General features: G+C 42.8%; 1 protein-coding gene across 4 annotated transcripts; it reads right to left on the minus strand.

Moving 5' to 3' along the window:
- Positions 1–4,348: 4,348 nt before the first annotated feature.
- On the minus strand, positions 4,349–26,631 carry rnpc3 (RNA-binding region (RNP1, RRM) containing 3). 4 transcript variants are annotated; one of them, XM_008280224.1, is made up of 16 exons: positions 26,567–26,631; positions 24,844–25,000; positions 24,706–24,753; positions 24,492–24,601; positions 24,311–24,400; positions 20,404–20,515; positions 19,707–19,775; positions 17,461–17,603; positions 17,078–17,203; positions 16,542–16,678; positions 12,989–13,168; positions 10,029–10,123; positions 9,823–9,881; positions 6,883–7,015; positions 4,833–4,910; positions 4,349–4,415 (listed from the first exon to the last, which is right to left on the minus strand). In XM_008280224.1, exons 2-15 carry the CDS (start codon positions 24,994–24,996, stop codon positions 4,842–4,844), a joined length of 1,524 nt encoding a protein of 507 aa, XP_008278446.1. In that variant the 5' UTR covers positions 24,997–25,000; positions 26,567–26,631; the 3' UTR covers positions 4,349–4,415; positions 4,833–4,841. The 4 variants fall into 4 exon arrangements, with proteins under 4 accessions (XP_008278446.1, XP_008278444.1, XP_008278442.1 ...); XM_008280222.1 differs by having other exon boundaries at positions 4,349–4,704; XM_008280220.1 differs by having other exon boundaries at positions 4,349–4,910.

Genomic DNA, 26,631 nt, shown 5'->3' on the forward strand with positions numbered 1-26,631 from the left:
CTCGTTAATATTCCTCCTGTCGAGGGGCGGGACGTATGAGGCAACACAGTTGGCAGCATGAGGATCTGAGTGACTTTGACAAAGGCCAAATTGTGAACAACTGGGTCAGTGAGGTGGTTAAAGGATGGACTACTGGTGAATGTTGGGGGGTAAAGGCTGGCCCATGCAGTCTGATTATACAGAACTATTCACAATAGAAAGGTGTTGGAGTGCATCACCGCTTGCTTCATAAGGAGCTGTGTGACCTGGTCTCATAAATCATGTTTTCTTCTACACCGTGTGTTCAGCCGGGTGTGTTGTTCTTCTGGTGAAGAGATGCCAACAGGATGTAGTACAGGCAGAAGACGAAATGGTGGAGGCAGCGTGACGCTCTGGTTAATGTTCTAGAAACCTTGAGACCTGTGGATGTTACTGTGACATAGAACCCACTACCTACCTAAACATTGCTGCAGACTAAGTTCACCCCTCCATGGCGACAGTATTTCCCGTCCTGCAGTGACCTTTATGAGCAGAATAATGCACATAAGGTATTGTTCAGGAATGATTTCAGGAACGACTCGGCCACTGAAATCCACAGATGTCAATCTGATCAAGTATTTGTATGATGTGATGGAAAAACGTTGCAACTTCCGTCCATCCATCCATCATCAATACCCTGCTTTATCCTCTGTAGGGTCAACGGGGGGATGGAGTCTATCCCAGCTGACTCAGGATGAAGGCAGACAGACAACCAAGCACACTCACATGGACACCTCCAATAATTTAGAATCACTAATGAACCTCAGCACGAACTTTTCAGTTGTGAGTAGACACTTGCTAACCACTGTGCCGCCCCCAACTGCAACTTTTAGGGCTTAAAGATGACCTGATGGGCGTCCCTACAGCTCACCTAGCTGAGCGGGTGACCCATGAACAGGGGCTATAGTTCCCCGATGCAGCGGTTGTGAGTTTGACTCCTGCTCACGACCCTTTGCTGCAGGTCTCTCCCCATTTCCTGTCTATCTCTACTGCCCTCATACCACAGGAGTCCTTCAGAGGTCTGTGGTGTTCATGCTTTGACAGGTCAGAGGTGTTTTGGTACCTACACAACATTAATCACGTGGCCGGCTGAATGCTCATAAACCAGAGTCCTTGCTGCTCCTTCAATTCCATCACAGTCTTTTCTTCGACTCTATCTGTGCACCAGTTTGCTGTAGATGTCTGGCTTCTTGTTGTGTCTCTGATTAAACCTCGGCTCCGTGTTGTGGCGAACCAGTGCTTTACCAACACGGCACACAGGCTGGCGGAGCGGCCTGGGGAATGGACTGACAGAGACGGGGATTTATACCAACTTGAAAGTTGCCTGGCGCCGGGCCAAACAAAACTTTGACAACACCACAAAGACGCCCGCAGATAATTCAGACACGGATGTCGTCATCGGAGGTATCTGGAGATATTTCGTAGCCTGAGGCGTGTTGATGTTGACTCTAGTTTTACTGGTATTTTTTAACAAAAAGACACCGAGCAAACATTGCTCTCAGTTTGTACGAGGAACACTGAACACAGAGCCAGTTTATGTCGGTTCATTCACACAGTGACCAGACGTACAGGCCGTATACACTCGCAGGCATTCAATCTCCAGCCTGCGACACTTAATATCCAACGCGTGTATCCAGCAATCCAAAGGCTCAGTTCGTCCCAACAAACTGCACACCTGGCTGAACCCTAAATATGAAACACATTATCATGATATTACTTGTGGGTGCCTGCAGTATTAAACCGAGATGGAGCCTGTGCAGAGGAGAGGCAGAACATACATCTTTATCTGTGTCCACTTACAAAAGGTTATCTTTCATATTGCTCAAATGTTACCTGATAAATGTCCTGGTAACTCTCAATATTTCCACTGCGGGTGGCACATTTGTCATCGTTGAGATGGCGGGCAGAGTAGGGCACAGATGGGAACTCCTCCCTCACAGTGGCGTTGACGTATGAGCCGCGGGTCGAACCAGACGAGCAAATGTGATTGATAACCCCCGTGTGGCTGGATCTTAACCAGCGAGAGGGCGAGCTCACGAGCAGGGATGGGACCTAATGAACTACAACAGACTACACAGGCAAAGTTACACAGAGCTGAAATCACAACCAAACAAAGCATATTTTTTGAAATCTTTCCTAAATTGAATCAGACTTCCTGTCTCATGTAAACCATTACAGTAAATCTATTGATTAAATTTGCATGTAAACAGCTTTGTAAAGGTATTGGTGTGGTAACAAAGTACACAGCAGCACACTTGAAGCTCTTAAAACGCAGTTAAAGGAAGCACACATAATTGTTTAATTATGGTGATTTTCCTCTCTGGAGGATGTTCAAGTCAATCACAATCATTAACCTGCCATTGTTACATCTGCACATTTCTAGCTCTGTTAAATCAGCTGCATCATCACACGGAGGTTAAAACGGGACCGCGTGATGCTTTCATGTTAAGTGTTCGTCGTCGTTTAATGAAATTCAATCAGCTTTATTGGCCGAGTGTGTGCACAAGTACTTAAACACACACATAAAACCACACATGCATTTAAACAAAGACAACAGGTTGTAGATAAATGTTTAACCCAAACTGTGCTGAACATAACAATAAATACAGGGTCGTTAGTGCTTTATGTACACGAGGTAGTGATTTAAATCAGTCACATGATGAATGAATGAAATTAAATGAAAGAATGAATGAAAAATACTTTATTTATCCCAGAAGGGAAGTTCAATTTGATGGCTTTACCAAAACAATTTGGAGCACAAAGGTTAAGGCGCGCTTGATTTGCTCACCAAGAACGATATTATTTCATGCACTAATTACACTGGGTTACAAAAAAATAATTTTCTGAAGGTGTCTAGGATTGTTTTAACTGATTTAGGACACTTTTTTTGCAACGCTGAATCCAAAAATGACATCTGCCTTTCTGTATCAGGTCAGGTTTTTATGCCAACTCGATTACAAAAAAAAACAAATCAATTTTACCACAAAGTCAATCACATTTTTTGACATTAACGATTGATTTAATTTAGTATTTCTCATATGAAATTGGATTTTAGAGGAAAAATGTCATTTTCTAATCCTAAATGATCCAAAAGTTGATGAGCGTAAACATTTGTAAAGGTAAATACAAGCAAATTACATGTTTCATCAAATCAAAATTTGGACTTCATTGAGCAAAACCAATGTCATATTTGGATTCAGCACATTGTGATTGTCCAAAATCATCTCAAAAAACTTTGACACCAAATTGGGTGTAGACCAGTGTTATACCTACTTCGTGGCCACAATAAAGCTAATTCGTTCCCACGTCATAGCTTTATTGTGGCCATGATTTAATTCTATTTTGATGTCTGGGGCTCTGTAATTTCCTAATAATTTAAAATTTAAATGTGGCCACGTTTTGCTGATGAATACTGAGATAACCTAAAGATCAATAACGACCCGTAAAGAGAAATCTACAAATATAAATATGTTATATTTGTGTTTTTAGCCTGCAATCTTTTGGTTCTCTTTTTAACGTCCCGCCCACATTCCAGTTTATTTAAGCACAAAAACCTCTATTAGTACAGTTGGTGCATTATCAGGCTCTGTTCCCCTGATCTGAGCAGAACACAGACTCACCACCACCGTAGTTTATCTGAGGACGGTTCATGTGTTACTTTGTGTGGGCAAACTGTGAAGAACTGCCTTTTTTTTTCTTTTTTAGCTAAAACATAAAAAGATGCAACTGCAAAGGATCCCATGCATTGTAAAGACTGTCTCCCTTCCAACAAGCTTCCAGGTGGTACAAACCTGATTAAGCATCACAGATACGAGCAGCCATTCGGAGCAAATTCATGCTTTTTTCCCTCTTTTAACATCAGACGTCTCAAACTTTCCCTGTGATTGACATGCACCCAGCACACTTCCAGTATTGCTTATACCCAAAGAGGACAAAAACCAATTTTATCTCCAAATTTTCAGATATTACGGCTGCTGAAGGGAGAAGCCCCCTCCCCCTCCAAGGTTTACTCTCTATAATGACACAGATGGGGCCAGCCAGGGATTGTAAAGGTAAGCTAACCCAGTCCCAGCAATTTCCCACAGACTGCAGTCTGTTTGCTTTGTTTGCTGTCTCTTCAGGACTGTGTTTTTTTCCCCCCACTGTTTTGACAACCTACCATCTGCTGCAGGGCCAATCTCGATCTCATATACCTTCCCCAGTCTGTATTTACTCGGCAGACAGGACTTTAAGTTTGGGACTAAAGATAATCAGTTATGATGGTCTGAAGCGTTCCCACAAATGGTGACATGTGTTTGAGGCTGTGATTGGAAGAAAAACACGACAAAAGTTATTTTATTAAAATATTTTATTGAGGAATAAAAGAATAGAAGAAGACAACGCCTGACGACCACCACCTGAAATTCAGTCAAACACGGTAGAAATCAATGTAAAGGGACGTTTAAAAGGCTCCAAAATAGCACAGCTTTACACAAACAGTTCAGAGTCAATGAGACACGGTGAGCTACAGAGACACAGCGCGCTACTCGGTCCTTTTAAATTTAGACTACAATACACGTCGAGGTGCTCCAGTTGTGCCACAATAACTACAATTCAACTGGCCGCATTCGCTTATTTTTCCTCCAAAGGATATGCAGAATAAGGATACAAATGGTTCTGCTGGGCCACAATATCAAGCCTTGGCATCTTGAATAGATAAAGTGTAAACAAAAGGTTGTGAAAAAAACAACACCATTACAAAGATTGTAAGGCTTGTTCTATACACACACACAGATGCTGGTCATTTTTAATTTAACCCTAAACGCTTCACTCACCTGTTGAGCTCATCGCTGTTTCGGTCCTCTCTTGGTTTCTGTGGGGTCCTGTTTGGGTCTTGCAGATCTGGCAAATTGCTGTGAGTCTATAGTTAAGGTTGCTAATTATGTCCATTTAACAGAATCCTAAGAATCCTTCATCTGGTGTCATTATCAAAATGTTTGACAACTAAAACCTTTCCTTCAGCTCATTTAACACACAAATCATGCCTTAGAAAACACACACCAAATGCATTTTACTCCCCCAAACTTCCAGCGAGCAGCTTTCAGCCACGCCGGCCCTCCTCCTCGTGACTCTCAATGCCTCGTATGAATTTAATTTGAGAAAAGGTCGCAGGTGTTTGTTCATAAATGCCAGAAGACTACTGGCCAGAATTGACCTTATAAGAGCGCGGGTCTCCTGCTTTCCTGAGGTTGCCTCACTTACTCAGTGACAGCTTCTGCCAGTCACAGGTTGATGAAGTGTTTGGCTCACAGACGGGTTAAATAAAGAAAGGAGGAGTCAGATGTGCTGCTGTCTGTTAATGAAGCCCACGCTTTAATCCACTTACATTTCTCGCAGGTTGTTCTTCCAGCTCACTAATTTTTGTAGCAAGCTGTTGGAGGACTCGCCGGCGAGTGCCAGACTGCACTCTGAGGGAAGCAGTGAAGAAATCATGATGAGAGAATTTAGTCTGGCCTACATCTGTACCAGAATGAACCTCGCTCGACTCTCTGATGTTCCAAATAGACCGAAATAACAATCCAACTTACAAAATGTGCTTATGCTTTCCTTTTACAACTCTTTTAGGCAGTTTAAGAAACAGCTGGCAGACTAAAGGAACAATACAACATTTTAGAAAACACACTTCGATGAGAAGGTTGATGCCAATCTGACTCCTGCTCAGTAAAAACATAGCTGGAGCTAGCTTAGCTTAGCTTAGCATAGCTTAGCAGAGACACAGAAAATCAAGCTTTCCAACCCAACATTGGTACCTGGATGGATCCTAGCTAGCTGTTCACTATGCTAAGCTAAGCTAAGCTAATCATCTGCTGGCTCCAGCTTCATATTTGTGACCATAGAGACATGAAAAAAGATCCTTTCTACCAGCAAGTGCATTCCTAAAATGCTAGTTTATTGCTTTAATGGGCAACACACAGTGAAAAGGTTCTAACAAACCAGAAGACAAAAAGGTGGGTTTCTAAAGGCCAATTCTGAGCCACAAGGTTACCACACAACCCTAAAGTCTAAAAATGAAAAACTACCACAATCCAGATAGTAAAACTGCCCATACAGTGACTACATCTCCAGAAATATAAAGGAAATAGAAATATTTTTGCAACGCAGCAGTTCTCAGTGATAGACTTGCTGAACTACCGTCTGAGCCCTGTCATTGTTACCGTACCTGCAACGCAGCTAAACGCGAGACAACACCACAAATAAATGAGACGGCAGACATCTCTGTTCGCTCCTCCAGCCCAAAGACTAATACGCTGTCGCCGAGCTAATTGGCTACGGGACGCGCATTAAAACACCGTCAAAATCAATAGCCTTGTTCCATTAGACAAGTTCAAAAGTTGATGCACAATTATCTGTGTTGAGAGGAGGAAGAGCAGGTGGTGGTTCAGAGCTGCCAGAAATTAGTCCCCGTCCTCCTGAAGGCACCGAGGGCCAAAGCCAGGAACACATCTGTGCAGAGGAGGGTAATAAACCCAAACACACATCCCCTCTTAGCCGGCCTTTAACATCCACGCAGGTATATGTCTGCTCAGGTTTATGTCATAACTGCCTCCAGGGGGTTATTTTCTCCTCTGCCTTTGTTGCCGCTGAGGTATTTTTCCCATACAGCATAAATTAAGCATCTAAAACGAATCATTTTATCATGAGATGTATCTGTCATCTAAAAATAACCACTGTTTCTGTTTTCAGTGGTTTAAAATATAGTAAATGAATCTCTACCTTCACACACCAATTAACTAAATGTCACCAAACACACACACAGCCTGGATTCACACTCCTTACAAAAACCCTCGTCCTTGTTTCGTTTTGTGAGAGCGGATAAAAGGATACGACAACGAGGGGTTTGTCGTAGAGAACGTAGCCGTTGGTGTCCCGCAGGGCTTTCTCTGCACTCTGCTCGCTGGGGAGTCCTACGAAGGCCTGCCCTTTCATCCGGCCCTCCTTCATTAACACAATGTCAAACCTGAGGAGCCAAGCAAAGCGGGGGACACACATCATTATCACTCCGAGCCCGTGGCCTGGCCGAGTCAGCGTAAAAACCCTGGAAAATATCATCGGATTCTTGCAGCGACCTGCGTGTTTCTATTACAACCAGCTGGATTTCACTGAGCAGCAATTAAAAGCAAAAGAAAAAGAAACGAGGGGGGCTAATAGTACAGCTAACGGTTAGCTAACAGGACGGCATCACGTTGGAGGAAACGTCACAGGAGGGTTGGTGTGAAAAAAACGTTTGGCGCAAATTTCTTCCTCATTTCTTCTCATTTGGAAACATCTGGTAAGCAGTGGGAGAGAAAGTGTAGCTAACCACATCATTACTTTATGGCTGACAAAATCAACATAAATACACGGTAATGACAACAGCTGCGTGATCAGCAGCACTAACATTTAAAATACGTGATCGCAGGAGAAATTTCTCTTTAACTTTGCCGCCACACAGCTGACTCTGACTGCACACTCACACATATACAGCTGGTTGCTCTGCCAAGTGACAGCTCTTTTCAACCTCTATTTAGCATCCCCTCTATCTACCCCGCCCTCCCCTCCGCTCTCTGCTATCAGCTTTGTTGTGGTTGTTGATCTCGTGATAAAGTTGTTCTCATCACGTATTTTTCTGTTTCTGTTATCAGACAACTGTGTGAAATACATTATGAGAAATGAAGGGATTGCACCGACTGGTGGATGTGCATCCAGAAAGGTGGAGTTTTTTAATTTCTAGTTGTGCATGTGTGCAGTGGACGGTTGTATTCTAGCCCAGAACACTAGGAATTAAAACAAAATGGCCCATTTTGGTTTTCCAGCACATGCACATTACAACAACATACGAGGGGAGGTCAAAAAGGTAAATACAGTCGTGACTTGATAATCCGATGCTAAATGTAAAACCTTCTTTTATGTCGGATTGTCCAGACGGAGGTCCAGATACAAGGAGGACTTGATGCTGGAAGGCTCATTAGTTGTTAATTAGTTGTTATAATAACTAGTAGGGCTGGTCCCAGTAACACTTTCTGCTCTCTGGATATTCAGGCCCAATTAATGATGAATATCAGAATATCCAACGCAGTCGGGGGACACTTCCACCCCTGGGCAGCGCTCTGACGGGGTGGAAGTGTCCAGAACACACAGGCAGTACTTGGCTGCTGATGCTAGTTTAGTTAGCGCTCACACTTCTGTTTCCTCCATCGGTGGCGGTGGGGGAGTGGCAGATACGCTCCACCGTTACCATCCATGTTTACTTCCGTAAACACTGAGCACGCTCGCTGCGTGTGACGTCGTCGTGTCCTCTTCTGCGCATGCGGGACACTTTTGGGTCGTATGAAGTTCACACAGCAGATCACATACAAGTCGCATTGAACTGGAAATGTGAAGGAAGTCACAAAGAAATCCTCATTGAGCATCAAGTCCTGCAGTGTGAACGTAGCCAATCTGTGGGATTGTTCAGTCAGATAATACGCCGTCATCCTGATTTGTCAGTAAAGGGACATAAATATTGGACTCGCCTCATCTTGCTATCAGAAAGTGCTCTACATACTCCACGTTTTCATCTTAAACCAGACAAATCCAATGTGTTTTAGCTCGGCTTGTTACATCATTTATGTCGTTTTTATTTCCTACTTGTAATTTTACTTCTATTTTAAAAATGCCTCTGACGGCATCACTTCCATCGCTCGGACTCAGCGGACCCTCACACACTCTTGGATACAGAAACTGGAACACTAGCCAAAGCGATACGACGCTGGCTCATTTGTTCTGCCTGTTAACCGGCACACGGTCTCAAGTGATGTTTCCCAATGTCATGTGTCAGAATTACCATAAATACAGGTTAATGACGGCCGCTGTGCTGTGTGTTCAGCTGTATTGACGTACATTCTCTCGTGCTTGTACAGTTTTCTTACTACGTTAGCCAGCGGTTTAAGATTTCTCCACTCTGGAGTGTTTTGGAAAAGTATTTTTTGAGTGTGAAAAAAAAAAAAAAAAGTAGGTTTAATGTGGACGGAGGGCCGAAACAAGATAAACAGGTTTAATATGAATGTGCTCTCGGTTAAAACTCAGTCCCTGAATACGAGAAGCCGGAGCATCTCAGACGTTATTTTCACATATTTATTAATTTAAATCATTTTTTATCTTTCGCATTTATTTGTTTTCCGCACCATAAAAACTATTAAACGCTGACCTTAAGACCTATGCAGCCATAAATTTTGCATATTATTGCACCTCCGTCAGCAACTCTTCCGCTGCCCGAAATGAGAATCTGCCGTCTTTTGGATCGCAATAGGACACCTGAGGTCCGGTAGCGTACAAGTTAGAACTTCTCGGAGCATTAAGACCGGCGTTCTTAATCACAAACGTGTCACTAAGAAACTGCGCTGACCCGTAAGCGGTTAAAAAAAAAAACAAAAAAAAAAGCGGCACAATTTAGAAGCAGGTCACCGAAGGACAAAGCGATCCCCCGGCAGAGTCGTAGCTTCCTGTTTATCACCTACATCTGTGTTCAGAGTCTGGCCTCGACATCAGCTCAGTTTGATGACTCAGGTGGAATGTTTATTTGAAGTACTGCTGATGCACAAACATAAAAACGTCCCTCATGATCTCTACATCAGTTTAGATACTTATTAATAACACAAGACGCAGTCAGCATGAATTACTAAAAACTCTCAGGAGAAAGCGACAAATTGCTCGAGTCGAAAATAGCTCGCGAGGAAGAAGAAGAAGACGATGGGGCGAAGCGACGCCGATAACAGACAGGGATTAGCCGGGTTGCTGTTTACGTACATGTTCCTCTCGGCTTCTGACGAAGGGTCGATGTATCGTCCGTAGATGTACTTCAGGTCCTGGAAGGCAAATAACGAGTCAGTGAAGCACATTTATATATGAAGATTATCACGATCGCATCTTGGATAAAACTGTAAACTGGGAAATTCAGTCAGTAATAAATAAACACAAACTCCAGATTAAGCATGGCTATAAACAGACCCTACCTTCTCCTCCACTTGCTTTGCAATGTTCTTCACGTACAGTCTGCAGGTTGGCTCGCCCGGTTCATAATTTTTAAACACAGACATCCTTTTTATCTCTGTTTTAAAAGAGAGAGAGAGGGAGAGGGAGAGGAAAAAAAACGTGATGCAAGGTGAATTTCAAAAACAGCTACAAAGGATCACAGAGCTGCCCATACCAACATTAAAATAAATTCAAAGTCACTGCAACTCAATACCATCCACTCCATGTTTTATTTAAAAAGAGGACGGAGGAAGGAGTCGGCTGCGAGCGATGATTGCATGTCTGATCTCCTGAGCGCCTCCCATGCGGTGTGTTTTAGACATCGCTTGGATGTAAAGTTGTCTCAGCTGCTGTATTTGTATGGAAAACATGCCTGACCAATGTGTGTCAGAGGAGAAGAATTACCGAGTGAGCGATGGAGGGGGATGCTTCTCTGTCATGTCAAGGAGACGCCAAACTAATATTTTTTCCCACATTTCAAGTTATTTCGTTTAGATCTACATTACAGGAACACATTAGAAATAAAACTGTTCTCAAATGTGAATTCAGGTCTTCCTAGCTTGTGAGCTAAGAGGCAGATAGAAGACATGTTTCTGGCCACTTGGCAATAAGTTCAGTATTTATATTTAGCCGCTAAACGCTGCGCTATGTTCATCAGTCACTGGCTGACACTGTCTGTTTGCTTGTTTCCAGGCTGGGCATTAGGCATATCTATCCAAACTTGTTTTTGCTAAAAATTGCTTTTGGAAGACGATGCCGATAGGAGCAGTGATTCGGTTCCAAACAGTAAAGAAATGAGCTCAAACATGTCCCCGTAAAGCCGATCAGAACAGCAGACTAGAGGGATGGTTCCCTACGGGTTAGTCATGGCGTGTTGTCATTAAGCTGTTTGCCAGCTCAGTAATTTGCAGGCTGTTGGAGGGCGTGTTTGTGCTACGACCCTAAGAACTGCCCCTGAAGAACCACTTTGAGGACCGGGAGATAGAAGGTAAGCTGTCCACGGTAGGTGTGGTCCTGAAGAACCGCTGGGAGGGACTGGATGCTAACTGGTTAAACACGAAGAAGACACTGTTCCTGTCAAGTCTTTTCCTTTAAGGTAAAATTCACCATATAGACTAACATATCAAACCCTCCATTGTTCTGCTTCCTCGTGGAACTGGAGGTACGTCCAGGATCTACTACGTGTCATTGCATTTGGAGCGAGCACCACTGTCGAAGCTGCCGATACAAACAGAAAAGCTGATTACGGGGCTCTTCCTGTACACGCTACCTTGAGTCTTCCCCGACTTCCTGCAGAAGGAAGTCACATATTGGATTTATTGCTAATATAAAAATATTGATTACAGTGACTGAAACTCATCCCTGTATCTAACTGGTATTCTACAGCATCAAAGGAAGTAACTGACAACTGCAATTATACTGACCTACAGTCGTCCTCAAATGTATTCATCCATTAAAGAAAAGCCAAAACTCACAATAGTCACTCAAATAACTCAAAACTGAACAAAGAAATAATAAATAAAAATTTATTAAATTGCAATTTAGTGAAACAAGACATTGCTTTTCAATTGTGGTTGAAAAGAATAATTTTAAAAAAACAAAAACTGTAGTGCAGTGATTGACTCAAAGGGTTGTTCAACTAAATATTAGTGTACAGGTCCCATCATGCTTGTTTTTATTTATTTCTTATTCTTTTATTAAATATTTCTGTTGAACCACAATTCAAAAGCAATGTCATGGTTTTCATTACATTTTTTTTTGTTTATTATTACTTTTGTCAGTTGACCTCCTTTATTGTCTTTTAATTGTCTTCTTTTACTGGGTTTTATTTTTCTTATATATTTTTATATTGTTTTATTGTCTTTCATGCTTTATGTGTTTCACCTTCACCATTTTTTATTTATGTATTTTTTTGCTTTTCACTTCCTTTAATGTTGTTTAATGTTGTTTTCTTACACTTCTCTTTGAATCTGTACAGCACTTTGTAACCCTGTTTTGAAAAGTGCCATATAAATAAAGTTTATTATTATTATCTGTTTTTTTCCTCCTTTATTGGGAGGTATGAATATACACCTCTGCACCAGGTTTTACGTAATATTGACGTCGTTATTATTTACTACATATCTAAGAGGTGGGAACCTTTACAGTCAAGACAAATCTTCCAGTCGGGATCATGTTCCTCCACACCCCAGAGCGATCCCGTCTAGTTTGACATAATGATTCACAACCGTCGTACGTTTGGTGACAAGCGGTCACTGCTTTGCTTAGAGAGTCACTCCAGGTTAGCGGCTCATTACAGAAGGCCACTGACAATCCCACAAGAACAACAATCTTCTCCATCTTCCCTCAGTTCTCGTCATTACGGAGGCATCTCAGAAAGGTAACGCTGACGTAACATATTTACCACCACGAGCTCCTCTTCCTCCGAGGGATTTATCAGTTTGATTTTTCACAGTTTGCACTTTTTTTTTTTTTGTTGTTTCACCACAAAGCCTCCCAACTAACTGCCAGTTTACTCTAATATGCATTTCAAACAAACTGCTGCCTCTCCTCCACTTGCACCACTTCTAAACAGAACAGGGTTTGCGGGAGAGAGCTACAGCTGTTTAAAAAGCAAAATAAGAAAGATTTGTGGACCTTGATATGGTTTCCGTTGAACAGTATCAATCAGCGTTATGCAGCAGCAAGAGAAAAGGCTTCTACGTACGAGGAAGGGTGGAAATTGTTATTCCGAGCATGTGCCTAACCTGAAAATTATTCCTCCCAGCTTTTTCAGTGGCTTTTATTGATTTGAGAAACTTGTAAGGTCAGGTTTTTTTCTCTTTTCTCTGTCTCTAATCACCAGTTTGTGACAAGCTCTGTTGATGTTCAGACCGAGGACCTTCCCCGCTGTGAGTCGGCGGCGGGCGCCCACCGAGTCGCCCGTATAGGTTATATTTACCATCTCTCGACAGCCGTCCCTTTTCCAGCTCCTTCCTAGAGATGATGCCCGACGTGAGGTCCTGCTCGTCGTCGCTCTGCTCCTCCTGCTGCTGGGACGTCTGGGCGCTGGGGTAAAGCTTCCCGAAACCTTCCGCCTCCAACGCCTCCTCGCTGCTGCCGGGGGCGACCTCGCCCTCATCTGCTCGGATCGAGGATCAGAAGGTGCAAAATGCAGTTATCAGAATTGTTACTACATTAATTCAGCGTGTATTTCGTATTGTGTGCCACCAAGTCGGATCTGCCTGATTGCTTTATGATATGAAACAGAAGGGGACACTCTCCCTCCAGCACAATGGAAGTTTTCAAAGAGTCTACCAATGGCAGATGGCGAAATAATCACTTCCAAAATGTTTATCCTCTTCAGTAAACAACACGAGCTCAGGATGAGAGAGTGGAAGCAAATCCTCTTGGTCACAATTAGTTTAACATATTGGTATTTAGAATTCCTCGCTGTGGAATCAGTAGAATGTGAGTGAATTAAAATGAATAAATAATGAACAAAGCGAGAATGAGTGGCACCGATAGACAGCCACCAAAGTGAACCAGAAGCACATTCAGCCTATTTCAAATAAAGAACTGTAATCAAAATCCACTCCTGTTTTGCAAACATGAGTTTGAAAAGCAGTGGGAAGGATAACTCTTTTGAAGAGCGCATGAATGCGCGCACACATGTTGTAGATGGAATTACTAAGAGCAGTGAGCCTGTACAAATCCGAGGAGGAAAATAAAAGCTTGTCATCCACATAAGGTGTATGTGTGTGTGCACCGGAGCACGAAGTGTTGGGGAGCTTTTCCGCTCTCTGCAGAGAACTAGATCACTGCTTTCAAAATTATCCTCCTCCTTATCTGTCCCCCCACCTCCCCTTTTCATTTAAATAGCTTGTTTATCGGATCCCACACCCCCACTTCCCCAAAACAAGACTAATCCAAAAAGCCACCTGTCATAGTTTATCTTTCCCCTGCCTTTAGGAAATCTTTTGTGTGTGACTTTGAGATCTATTTTACTTCTCAGAGACTTGCCAGGCAGTGAAGTTGTAGCTAGAGAGAAGGGAGATAAGGCAAACGGGGAAGTGCACAGCTGACAAGTAACACAGACTGTGCCCTCAATGACATTTGCTCATACAGATAATGGTAAAACCTTTCTGGTGCAAGTTTCCGCTGTGATATAGTGCTGTGCAACACTTGGCTTCGACTTCACCCACAGTGAGAGCTTTAACTTCTGTCAATACGAGTATCAAACCACCTCCTGCTTCAACGTGATAATAAACATGATGTATGGTAATAATCAAACCCTTAGAGTGCCTTTGCTGCACATAAGAGCAGTCGAGCCCCTTTATATATGGATTCCTCGGCTGACTTTGCAGGCGCCAGCGTTGGTCAGACGTGTGTTTACTGGCCGGCCATAAAAGTAGGATTCTTTTGTATTACTTAATACAACTTACATGTAGACGCATTTCATTAATGCCGTACATGTGTGGAAGTGGGTGTTTGAGGGCATCTCATGAGAAACCCCACAATGAAGCTGTAACTCCATTACACAGGGAGTTCAGAATTTATCAAGTATCTCAGAATCACTCGACAGTAGATTAACAAGCATTAAAATGGTCAAAATAAATAAACATCCTAAAGCTCATAATGGAGACATTTGCAAACAAACAGTGGCAAGTACATAAAAAACTAAAAGCACAACCATCCATCATCTATACACCATTTAATCCTCACTATGGGGGGCTGGAGTCTATCCAGCTGACTCAGGGTGAAGGCAGGTTCACCTGGACAGGTAACCAGTCTATCACAGGGCTACACTTAGAGACAGACAACCAAGCACACTCACATTCACACCTACGGACTATTTACAATCACCAATTAACCTCAACATGTTTCTGGACTGTGGGAGGAAGCCGGAGAACCTGGAGAGAACCCACGCTGCACGCTGGGGAGAACATGGAGACTCCACGCAGAAAGATCCCGGGTGTCCTCACCAGGACGTGAACCGGCGACCTTCTAGCTGCGAGGCAACAGTGCTACCCATCAAGACACCTTGCAGTCCTAAATAAAAGTGCAAATCCCTCCGAATAATCACAGTCTGATGGTTTGTTTGTTGCATATCTTTCAACCCTGTTGTCTTGAAGGCTGGTGGTGAGGACGTTCCCTTCCTTAGCTTCTACAGGTGTAACGTGCTCAGTGAGGACGTACAACACTTCAGCTACCATGTAGGAAAAAAAGTCTCACTATTAAAACCAATTGCAAAACACATTTGCTGGTTTGGGGGAAAAAAAATCCACATTTCACTACTTGGACGTCAAGAAGCTGTAATGCTCACCCACTTGTTTACACAAGGCGATCTTCTAGCTGCGAGGCAACGCTGCTAAACACTGAGCCACTCTGCAGCCCAGAAGCACAACTAGATCATTTAAAATTGATCATTTTACTTTGATCCATATCGACTTTTATTTCAAAATACTAAAAGGCTACACACACAAAAAAACCCACAAAATTATACTGGTGCAAGCCTTCCATAGTTGATGCATCATTTCTCTGCAGAAAACAGCTTCTTGTCTGACTTTCTTTTCAAACGTTAGATAATTTTGGTTGGGTTCAGGTTCCAGGTTCTCCTTTCGGTGACGCTGCTGTGGTTGAAACACTCAAACAGAGAGAAAGCAGCAAAGCGTTCACTGTTTAACTACGCCTTGTCTTAAACTGCGTCCTTACGGCGAGGACGTTAATTTACTTCTGTAATGTTACCCAGTGCAAAGAAACACACGGTGGTGCAATATAAACATTATCTGTTAAGTGCAGCTCCACCACTGGTAAAACAAATGAAGAAGATTTAAATGTGTATCTGTGCAACTTGTTTTACATAACTTAACGATGAGAGGTGGGGGAATGAAAACCTGAATCTGGGTAGTTTTATGAGCAATCCCGAGTTATCGGTTGTAACAGAAAGTGTGTTTTCTCTGTTAGCATACCTCCTGCATCGAGGGCCTCTTTGCATAGAGAGCATTTGATCCTGTGCATCCTGAACAAGCTGGGTACATACATATCAATACATATGTCTCCTTGATTATGAAACAGGTAGAATAAATTAAAACCAGAGTCCTTGTGCTAGAAGTCAGACCAAAAACGCATCCGCAGAAAGACTTCATTTTACTCATAACTAGCTCTAAAATAAGAAATTGATCAGTCAATCAAGAGTAGAACCAACAACAATCTTGTTAACGAGGACATTCGATTCATTTCCTACTTGTGTGAACTTGCTGTCTTTACCCTTCAAATGGTGATTGTGCTCCCGTTCAACACGCTGATTTCATCAACAACAATCAATTAACAAGCCTGATTTCCACGTCAAGCCTCTTAAAACACTGAGCTCCCATCACTGCCATGTGAACACCTCTGGACTTTTAACTGCTCAGACAAATGATCAACTTGGTTTCGTAATCAACACATCCAACAAACCGACTCGAGGAAACGCAGCTTCCAGCAAATGTCTTTGGTCAGAACGTGGCCCTTACCTTCTTCATTAGGCTGGCCTGGCCCACCTCCTTCCACGATAGCCGCCACCTCTGGAACAGAAATGTGGAATTCAATTTTCTTGGGACCGGCGGGGTGGGGCTGCTCAAACACATCAGAGGGCTGCAGCACTGGAGCGCTGAGGAAGGACAGCAGAGACAATCAGCACTTCTTCTCAACAACAGTCCAAAAAAATAAAAAATAGAGGAGCCTGCAATAAAACTGGAATCTGAGCAGCTTATGGTTTTGGGAGATTTCGTTCCGGTCAACCAGAGATATTTCCCCAGTTTGCAAATATGTGGCCTGGAGGCTGTGTGTGTGTATTTATAGTTCAAAAACACAGTTTGTGGTATATCATTAAGGGAGGGTGTGTGTGATGCTGAAACAATAAGCCTCCGAGCAACACCGGGCTGTCTTTATGAGGAAGACTTATTGTCTGGAGGTTTTTCGTCCTCCGTTTTTAGCTGCTGCCTATGAATACTGTCTCGAGATGAGCTGTGCGTGAGGACTGTGACATGCATGAGTGGCTCCGGTGTACCTCTGAGAGTCTGGTTTGGGAGCATAGAGTAGATCCTTGATCTTGGGCTTCTTTCTCTTTGAAGCTGTTTTTGGTCTCAAGGGTCTCTTGCATGCTTGGTTGACCAGGCCCATCAGACGAACAATCCTGAAATAAAGCAAGCATAGGGAATAAGGGAAAAATGTCTAACTTGGAGAAAAACAACAACAACAACCAAAAAAAAAAAAAAAGAGTGCCTGCCCATCCACTGGAATTTAAAGACGCTTCCTGTCAAGCCACTCGTGTCTCTAGAAACGCCATTACTGATGAACGATAGATTAACGCACAGTAAACAAGTTAGTCGATGGTCTGAAGAGAATGTTTGTGTTGACTCGAGTCCTCTCCAACATCGTTTTGCTCCTCACCTTTCTTTGTCCTCGTCATCTCCACTCTCGTACTCCGACTCCTCCTCGCTGGACAGCTCCATCTCCTCCTCCGGTAAAGGGGGGTATTCAGGAGGGAAGGGAGGAGGCATGGGGATGGGTGGAGCAGGAGGCAGGTGCTCGAACTGCAGGAAACACAAGTACGCCCATTAGCTCACCGACGAATCCTCCTGACCAGAGCCAGAACCGCTGCTTTTTAGCTTTTACATAAGAAACAATTGAAGAGCTTAAGAGATCCTCCCTGCAGCACCAAACATTATCCATCTTCTCACATTATGGATTATCAATTTTGTCCACTGCCTGCCTTCTGTATTCTCACAGCATTCGATTTTAAGAAATACGGTTGAATGCAAACTCTTATTTTAAGTTTAAATACATTATTTGTCTCTCTTTTCTGCTGCTAGCAAATACTGTGGTGACTACAAATGTTCCCCTCTGCAGCGCTTCCTGTTTACATGATTCTGTGATATTATAAACGGTGTAGAAGCCATTTGTGGTCCAATATTCACCACACAGAACCTGGAACCAGCACATAAACTCAGTATGGACTTTCCAGTGAAGTAGGACGAATCTGAATCTCTCATTCATACAGAGAAGGATGCAATATCAAGTATTTTCACCCAATCGCTTCATTGTTTTGGTGGAAAACCCCCATTAAACACTAATTATTATCCTCGTACGGTGGTTACAAACATTTGGCCCTCGTGATGCGAACGTTTCACTTTATTGTGTTCATAAAAACTGATCTTTATAAGAGTTAATACACGGCTGATGGAAATACCTTCACATCTAATGCTGCCTCACATCTGTGTACGAGTCACGTTTCTCCTAAAGGAAAATTAAGATGCTCTGCTGGTTAAAACACCATCTGCCCTCAGGTGCAGCAGTAGAACCACCAGGTTTATGAATCAATTTGATTCTTAAACGCATTAAAAGAAATAAACAAAGCAAAACTGGAACAACTTTAAAAAACACATTCACCGAGCTTATTCATAGGAACTCTTGTGAGCTCCAGTACAAGAGCTCAACTTCTACAAAAGCTTTTTCTGTTGACATCAGAAAGATGACATTTCTACTTCATGTTTGTTACAGAGGTCATTATTTTCAGACGAGTTCATAATGTTTTGCCCTCACCTTGTGACAAAACTGCATCATGCCCAACTTTAAAAACTGCTGGAACTTTAATCTTGATTGAGGTATAATGTGTCACTAAATACGATTATAAATGCAGCACTGTGGGGCTACAGAGAGCCGACGTTCATTATCTCCTGACATTAGGGAACAGGATTGCTTTGTACAAACTGTTGCAAAAATCCCACCATCACTTTTAGCTTTTTTTTAATGGAAAATAAATTGAAACATCCATCCATCCATTATCTATACATTAATCCTCACTGGGGTCATGGGGGGCTGGAGTCTATCCCAGCTGACTCAGGGTGAAGGCAGGTTCACCTGGACAGGTAACCAGTCTATCACAGGGCTACACTTAGAGACAGACAACCAAGCACACTCACATTCACACCTACGGACTATTTAGAATCACCAATTAACCTCTGGAGAACCTGGAGAGAACCCACGCTGCACGGGGAGAACATGGAGACTCCACGCAGGAAGATCCCGGGTGTCCTCACCGGGATGCGAACCGGCGACCTTCTCGCTGTGAGGCGACGGTGCTAACCACCGAGACTCCTTGCAGCCCTCAATGAAAGTGCAAATCCTTCCAAAGGCTGATGGTGAGTTTGTTACCTTCCGTAGCTTCTACAGGTGTAACGTTCTCAGTGAGTGGACTTGCAGTACTTTTACTGTCTAACTATTAAAACTAAGTGCAAAACACATTTGCTGGTTTTGGGGGTAAAAAAAAGTCCACATTTCACTGCTTGGACTTCAGGAAGCTGTGATGCTCACCCACTTGTTTACGCATGAAAGAACTTGAAGTCCTAAATTTTTATTTCTGGGTAAATAACTGCACTTTTGTCTGATAATTACAGTAAAGGAAAAGCAGACAGAGTCTTGAGTTAATGACCACACAACTCGGTGTTACTAACACAATAAGCTGCTGATTGTTGAGGGCACTCAGCGATCTAAACTGGGTTCTGGTTAACCTCACAAGTTGAATTCCTTCTTGCAAATAAACGATGCTTTCTGGCACATTTGAATCCCGGCTTCCTTCCCGAACACTTTTTCACCTGTTTTTAAAAAATTAAGAACAGTTACGTATAGAAGCTTACCGTGGGTGGTCTGGCAGTGACTGGGCCGAAGGGACACGGTAAATTCATCTTGTTCATCAGATGAAGTACCTGCGTATAATTGAGATACGTGCATGAGAAACGGTGCTCGTTGTATGTAAGGATTCATTCCACAAGCTGGGTGGGAGCTGGTAATATAAATATACTGCTGCTCTCAAACAGGCAGCCTGTAACTCGGGCTCCATATGTAAAACAGATTGCCAGGCTTTTGCATACAAATACAAGGATCAAGGTGAGATTGAGGCTGAAGTGAGATACCTACGCCGAGGCTGAGCGCCGCGCCGGCTCCTCTGCGACACGCTAGCACCACCAAGATGCTAACGCGGGAAGTAACAGCAATGAAAATTCAAGCAGCGCAGCTCCCAGGGAAATGTTAAACCCATAACTCATGCCTCCCACTTATGGTTTATTATTAATACTTGCTCCCCAAATTGAAATTTAAAAGGCAAATGTTTGCTGTTTGATCTTTAAGAGCTCTGGATGCAGTTCAAAAACCTCTGGGACACTTATTCCAGAATATTATTTCTATTTTACAAGATAAATCTGGAATGCTGTCACATTTGCATTTTTGGAGGAGGGGGGCAAATTTTTAAAAAAATGACCACGAGGAGAAAAGAAAAGACCCAGAAATGCACACACACGGACGTCAGACGATATAAAAGAAGCAGCATTTACTCACTTGCACGTAAAACTTTGGCACAGCTATCAGGGCGTGTGTTATATTTGTCAGTATGCCGTTGGAAGGTGGTGGGTATAAATATTTCAAAGTGGGATTTGATTGAAATTTCAACCTGCAGGAGAGAGTAGGAGAAAAAGTCGGCGTTAGAGAAACTCTGCAGCTGCAACTCTTTACCTTAAACACAACAACCGCTTCACTGATACGTGAAAACTGTTGAATATTCAACAAAAAAACACTCGATCCAAACTGAAACAGATTCTGCAGATAGCCTTAAACAGATGATAGGAAATTGTAATTGTTTAAAAAAAAAAAAGGAAGAATGCAGCACAAACATTTATCACACCTTTGAATTTATAAAATTAGAATCAGGGTTTCCAGATTAGGTGCTAATGATTAGAACCTCCTCAGGGAGTGACAGGTGGAGCCAGTTTTATTTAAAACCTCTTACATCTGGGGCTCTCTTTGCTTTTGAAGTGTGTGGTGTCACCATGCCAAGATCTGAAGAGCTCTCTAAGGCCCTCAGACAAAAAGAAAAAAAAAAGGTTGTAGATTAATTATTGCACTGTAAGGAAATTCATCTACAAGTGGTTTTAAACGGCTGCCAGTTTGTCCAGGAATGGAAGCAAATTCAGCCCAAGAGCAGACTGTTTGATGTAAAAAAAAAAAAAAAAAAGGAGTCTCCAAGAACCAAAATATTTCCAGAAATGATCTGCAGATGAACAAAAACTTTGACCTGCATGGGATGTGTGCCAGGGAAATGGCTTCTGGTGTCCAAAAGGAACATCAGAGCAAAACTACAGTTTGCCAATGAACATACAGACAAAGAGCAGGCTTTCTTTCTTTTTTTTTTTTGGAATAATGTGCTCTGGACAGACGAATCAAAGATAGATGTGTTTGATGCAGACCAAAGGAAGCTTTTCAGAAGAAAAAAACCACAAAGCAACTGTGAAATGATGGCGGAGGAAATGTTACGGATTTGGGGTTGCTTTGCGACCTCGGGGACCGGGCAGCTTGCAGTCGTTCGTTTAATTATCACTTTGCATCATATCAAAGAAAACCGAACACAATATGAGGCCATCTGTCCCAAAAACTGAAGGTGAACCAGAGCTGGACCTTTCAACAGGATCCCAACCCCACGGAACGGCTCAGAAAGAAGAAATGGGTGGTCCTGGAACGGCCGAATCAAAACCCAGACCTGAATCCTAATGACATGTTGAAACAGGCAATAAATGCAAGAAAATCCTCAAACATTTTGCACCTGAGAGAGTTCTGCAGGTAGTCCAAAGTTTCAGAAAGCTGGTGGATAATTATGCAAAACACCCACAGGAAATTATTTCTGATAACGCCAGGGGTGTGCTTACGTTTTCCACAGAACAATATTAGATATGTTAATTTTGTCTGTCGTTTACGGATGTTTTTGTTGAGTAACTGACTGAAAAAGCTCATCTTCCTTCCATGGGATGAACTCACTTTTTCACACGACCACATGTCAAAATAATAGACACGTCAACATGTGAGCTGAAGCCGGGTGTCTTCATCTCGACATGACAAGCCCTCGGCCAACGCGGTGGAGGATTCGGCCATTAAGGGGCGCTGGGAGCAGCGTGCCATGTCAGCACTGCAAGGCTTGTCCTCGTGTAATAACAACTTTCATAAGACGCCGGCCAGCACAGCATGAGAGAGCAGATTTAAACGTACCCCAGCTTAATAAGCAAAGGCTGAAGGTAAGGGTGTATTTTTTTAATTTGCCATGTATGTAGATGGTGACAAAGCCCGTTAGCTGCTGGGACAGAGGAGGACGGTGAAATCTCAGCAAAGCAGTGAACTAATTTACGGTCTGAGTTTTTATTGTTTTGTTATTTATCAAATGATTTTGTAAATCTGGATTTGATTGGTTGTTTGTGGGTCTGAATCGGAGTTTCTCAAAGTCTTTAACGAGACAAAGCCATGATGACGAGTTGTTACTGGCACAACTCATGTTCGTGATTTCCATCCATCCATTATCTATACACCGCTTAATCCTCACCAGGGTCATGGGGGGCTGGAGTCTATCCCAGCTGACTCAGGGTGAAGGCAGGTTCACCTGGACAGGTCACCAGTCTATCACAGGGCTACACTTAGAGACAGACAACCAAGCACACTCACATTCACACCTATGGACAATTTAGAATCACCAATTAACCTCAACATGTTTCTGGATTGTGTGGGAGGAAGCCGGAGAACCCGGAGAGAACCCACGCTGCACGGGGACAACATGGAGACTCCACACAGAAAGATCCACTGACCTTCTCGCTGCGAGGCAACGGTGCTAACCACCGATCCACCTTGCAGTCCTATGCTAGTGATATGATTTGTTATTAAGTAAGATTTTGCTCTGAAAGTCATAAAAAACAAGAAAATGTAGGGACGGAAAGCAGCACGTCTTTTCTTCTGCAGTTCAACACCAATTCTCCCACTTAGTCCAGTCTTTAAGTTGTGCCCCTTTTCAGCAACAACTGCAAAACAAATGGATTTTCTCAATATGGGACTTTTAATATAAGAGTAAATTGCAACATTCACAATTGCACTACTAACAATAATACACTAAAATGCTATGTTGCAGTGGATGTGGATGTGAAAAGCACAGAAAGAACAAAAAATTTAAAAAACGTTTCACACAAAATGTAAATAAATTTTCAAGGACATGAGCTGCATCCCTGATGTTATGTAAAATTAATGTATAAACATTTAACTAAAAGGTTTGAGCATCTCTGGCCTCAAATGCAAAAACAACACACGACAATGAAACGCTGTGATATAACGGTCAGAATACATCCCAAACTGAAAAAATATCAACATACATGCAATTATTCTTCTGAGCACTGTGATAAAATTCACAATATACCAAAAACAAACAAACTTAAATGTGCTTAAAACAGATTTATATGAATAAAACGGATAAAACATGGAAAAAGAACTGCAGCTAATGATCATTCTGACATCCTTTCATGTTCACAATAGATGACATTTCTTTTAAAGTGCTGATGGATGTATTATTTAGTTCGTAAAGTACAAAAAAAATGCAGCGTTTCTTCGAACCAAATGTCTTTTTTTAATAGAGTTTCAAACCTTTAAGACACAAGCAGAGAATAGAAAATCAGTTTTGGTTGACAAATGTGACCTCGTAGTGAAAATAATATAAAAGCGCACCAGATACGTCCGATCGGATATTCAGTGAATCCTGCATTCCTGCTCATTCCATCAGACCAAACTCAATATGCTGCTCCAACATCTACATCTCCTCGGTGAAAGTCGTACTTAGACTAGTTCAGAATGTGAATTTCTTAAGTGTGAGAGAAGGCAGGCTCGGTTGTTGTAGCTGCAGCAGGGCCGACTGTCAGTGTTAGAGCGAGAGGTATCAAAGACCACCTGGTCTCACCAACTGGCAGGACAGACGGCCTGTCAGGCGCTCAGTGGCGGCCTGGCTATCTAATTGGACACAAGGCCTCTGACAGCTCCAAACTACAGCTCTCAGATTCTCATCCAGGTTTACTGTCAGCGAGCCTCCAGGCAGTTTCTCCGGAGCCAAACTGACAACGCTCTGACCAGGGCTGGAGAACATGTGTCACGCATGCATATTTAATTGTATAGGGTAAAGTTTGGGTGGGCAGTGACTGACACGCTCCAAAACATGGGCGACAGGGCCTGTTACCGGTTAGTCTTACAAAACAGGGGAAGAACAAAGAGCAAGAATAATGCGCTGAGATTTTTAACCGAGGCACCAAGGTTTCAAAATTTTAGTAGGTGGTTTTGCTGGAGGTGGACTGAGAGGTTCATCAGCCAAAAAAAATACTAAAAATAGACGTTTCATTTGCTCGTATTACAGCAAAGCTTTACCACAACAGCTGCATTATGCATTCATTCTTACCCGAGGCTCGGTGCAACACCAGTTTCTATGAGGGGAATATTTGGCTCCTTGATTTCCTGTTTCTTCTGCTCCCCTTTGACTTGGGCACCGCTGTGGAAAAGTACAGTAAAACGTATAACAACATTAACAAGTCTGATTGTTTAATTAATTCTGTTTAATTCTTCCTATTCGGGCAACTGACCTGTCTGACACCGGTGGGTCCTTTAATACTGTGATGTGATCTTGGCCTTTCGCGAACTCTGCAATAAGTGTCTGATCAAGAACCTCTAACTGATGGATCCTGCTGAGAGCCTAAAAGAGATGTGACTGGGAGTGAACAGCAGAACAAACTGAGACGAAACCTGAGACGATAACGTCTATCGCCCTGGGTCTAGTACACAAGAAACAACGCTCACCTTTGCTGCCGACTTCTCACTTCTAAATGTTGCAAAGGCTGCGTGTTTCTGTGGAGATGGAACACAGTTCAGACTGAATGGCAACTCAAACATTTCAGGATGTAAAAGCTCACAAAGCATCCGAGATGTGCAACCTACCAGCCGACCCCTATTTGATAAGACCCTGACTGACTCAGCTCCGAAATATTTCAAGAGGTCTTCCTTCTCCTCCTGGGTGAGCTCAGCCGGTAAGTGGCGGACCAGCAGCGTCTTACTGCCATTTGTTTGGTCCGGCTCTTCATTCCTGTACATTTCCCTGTGGGACAGGAGAGAAATGCAAATATTACACAACACTGGGTTCTCGGTCAACCAGCAACAATCTCCTCCTGTTACCACTGCTGTGCTCTGTATAACAAGCACTGCTGAAATAGATTCCTCTACAGTCACATCTCCTATTTGGCCCTGAGCGATAAAAGGATGATGATATGCTAACCACCAGCAATATTAAAGTTGTTTGTTAGTTTCACCTATATGCTTAGATGTAAATCAACATGAAAGCACTTCTCAAAAGATTGGTTCCAGTGTAACGGTGTTTCCTCCCCTGTCATATCAACGCTGTGTCTCACACATGGAGCCCTTTAGCCCTCTGGCTCTCTCTCCCCTGGTGGACACTGCAGCATGCGAGGAAGCATGGTTACCTTTACAAGACGGGCTTTGCAGTCTAACAAACACGACCCTGTATCCTCCACCATCTCCACCTAAAGGACGCACTCCTGGCAGCCTGCTACGAAGGCTAACGGACTTCATGCAAGGGTGTATGTGGAACAGTGTGGCAGCTTCACCCTGGTCTCTCTTAGTTGGCTTCCAGGTTTTACGTTATTTAAAGTGTATCAAGGTGAGATCATGTCATTTATTTCTATTTATGTGCAAATTCACCTCTTTGTGTGTAATAAAACCATTATTTCTGTACCTTGATGAACGGCAATTCAAGGTAAGTGGTGGTTAAAATTCAGCTAAGTCTATCTTCTCTTGGTTTTTGTTAAAACAACAACAAAAAACAAAACAAGTCATTAAAGTGATCATCAATATGAACTGATATGAAACACTGCATTATGACCCATTTGCTCGCCCTCTCTCATGCTAACTGCTGTTCTAGTCTCTCTGTTATGTTGCTGCCCCACTGATGGCTTTGCTTGTATGAATATTCAATATCTGCACTTTGATAAATCATTTGTGTTTGCTAACTTGCTGCCAGCTTCCATGTGCAATGAGGGAAATACAACAATATCTCCCTTGAGAGGACAGTAGTTACTAGTCACTGGCTGTCAGAGAGGTGCTGCTTCAAACTGAACATTTTGAGCGCATAGCACAGGTTTTATTGGAAGGCTGCTGTACTGGACCGCGCTCTTTAACATATGTGTCCGCTGTTAAACAAGAGTTAGGGACCATTACAAACGTATTTCAGTGTAATATTCCTGATAAGCTACAAAGCTAGGTGATTAACAAGCTGTAAAATGATTCATTGGAAATGTGTGGGTTCTTTTTAAAAACGAGTGTTGCCGAATTCATTAATTAACCATGTTGATATCTCAGGTGACCACAGTCATGCTCTATAAGACTTATTACTTCGTCTTTAAACAAAACAGAGTTAAATTCAGGTTTCTTCCAATAGAAGGACCGCTCTACAACGGACTAGCCCCAACATTAGCTCACTGCCAATGCTGCACGAAGCTAACATGAAGTGAATTTAGGACTCGTCTGAGCAGTTTTATGTGCTAGCTCTTAGCCCGGCCGAGCTAAAGAGGCTACGTCCATGCAGCATAAAACTAACAGGTAACTATGGCCAACAAGTCAAACCTTAGTGAGCATGTTTGATAGCTACCTGTCTTCTGCAGCCGCCTGTAAACAAACACACTTCCGGTCGCGTCTTCTTCTCCGTACAGCGGC

This window comes from Stegastes partitus, unplaced genomic scaffold (genome assembly GCF_000690725.1).
Source record: "Stegastes partitus isolate 25-593 unplaced genomic scaffold, Stegastes_partitus-1.0.2 Scaffold186, whole genome shotgun sequence".
Lineage (NCBI taxonomy): Eukaryota > Metazoa > Chordata > Actinopteri > Pomacentridae > Stegastes > Stegastes partitus.

What these genes read in the sequence shown, in the direction of transcription:
- rnpc3 (XM_008280224.1), bottom strand. Translation starts at nt 24,996, where the DNA reads ATGTACAGGAATGAAGAGCCGGACCAAACAAATGGCAGTAAGACGCTG. An exon ending in GACCCACCGGTGTCAGACAG is followed by an intron (nt 24,401 to 24,491) that starts GTCAGTTGCCCG and finishes ACTTTTCCACAG; the next exon opens with CGGTGCCCAAGTCAAAGGGG. An exon ending in ACGACAAACCCCTCGTTGTC is followed by an intron (nt 4,911 to 6,882) that starts GTATCCTTTTAT and finishes ATAGACTCACAG; the next exon opens with CAATTTGCCAGATCTGCAAG.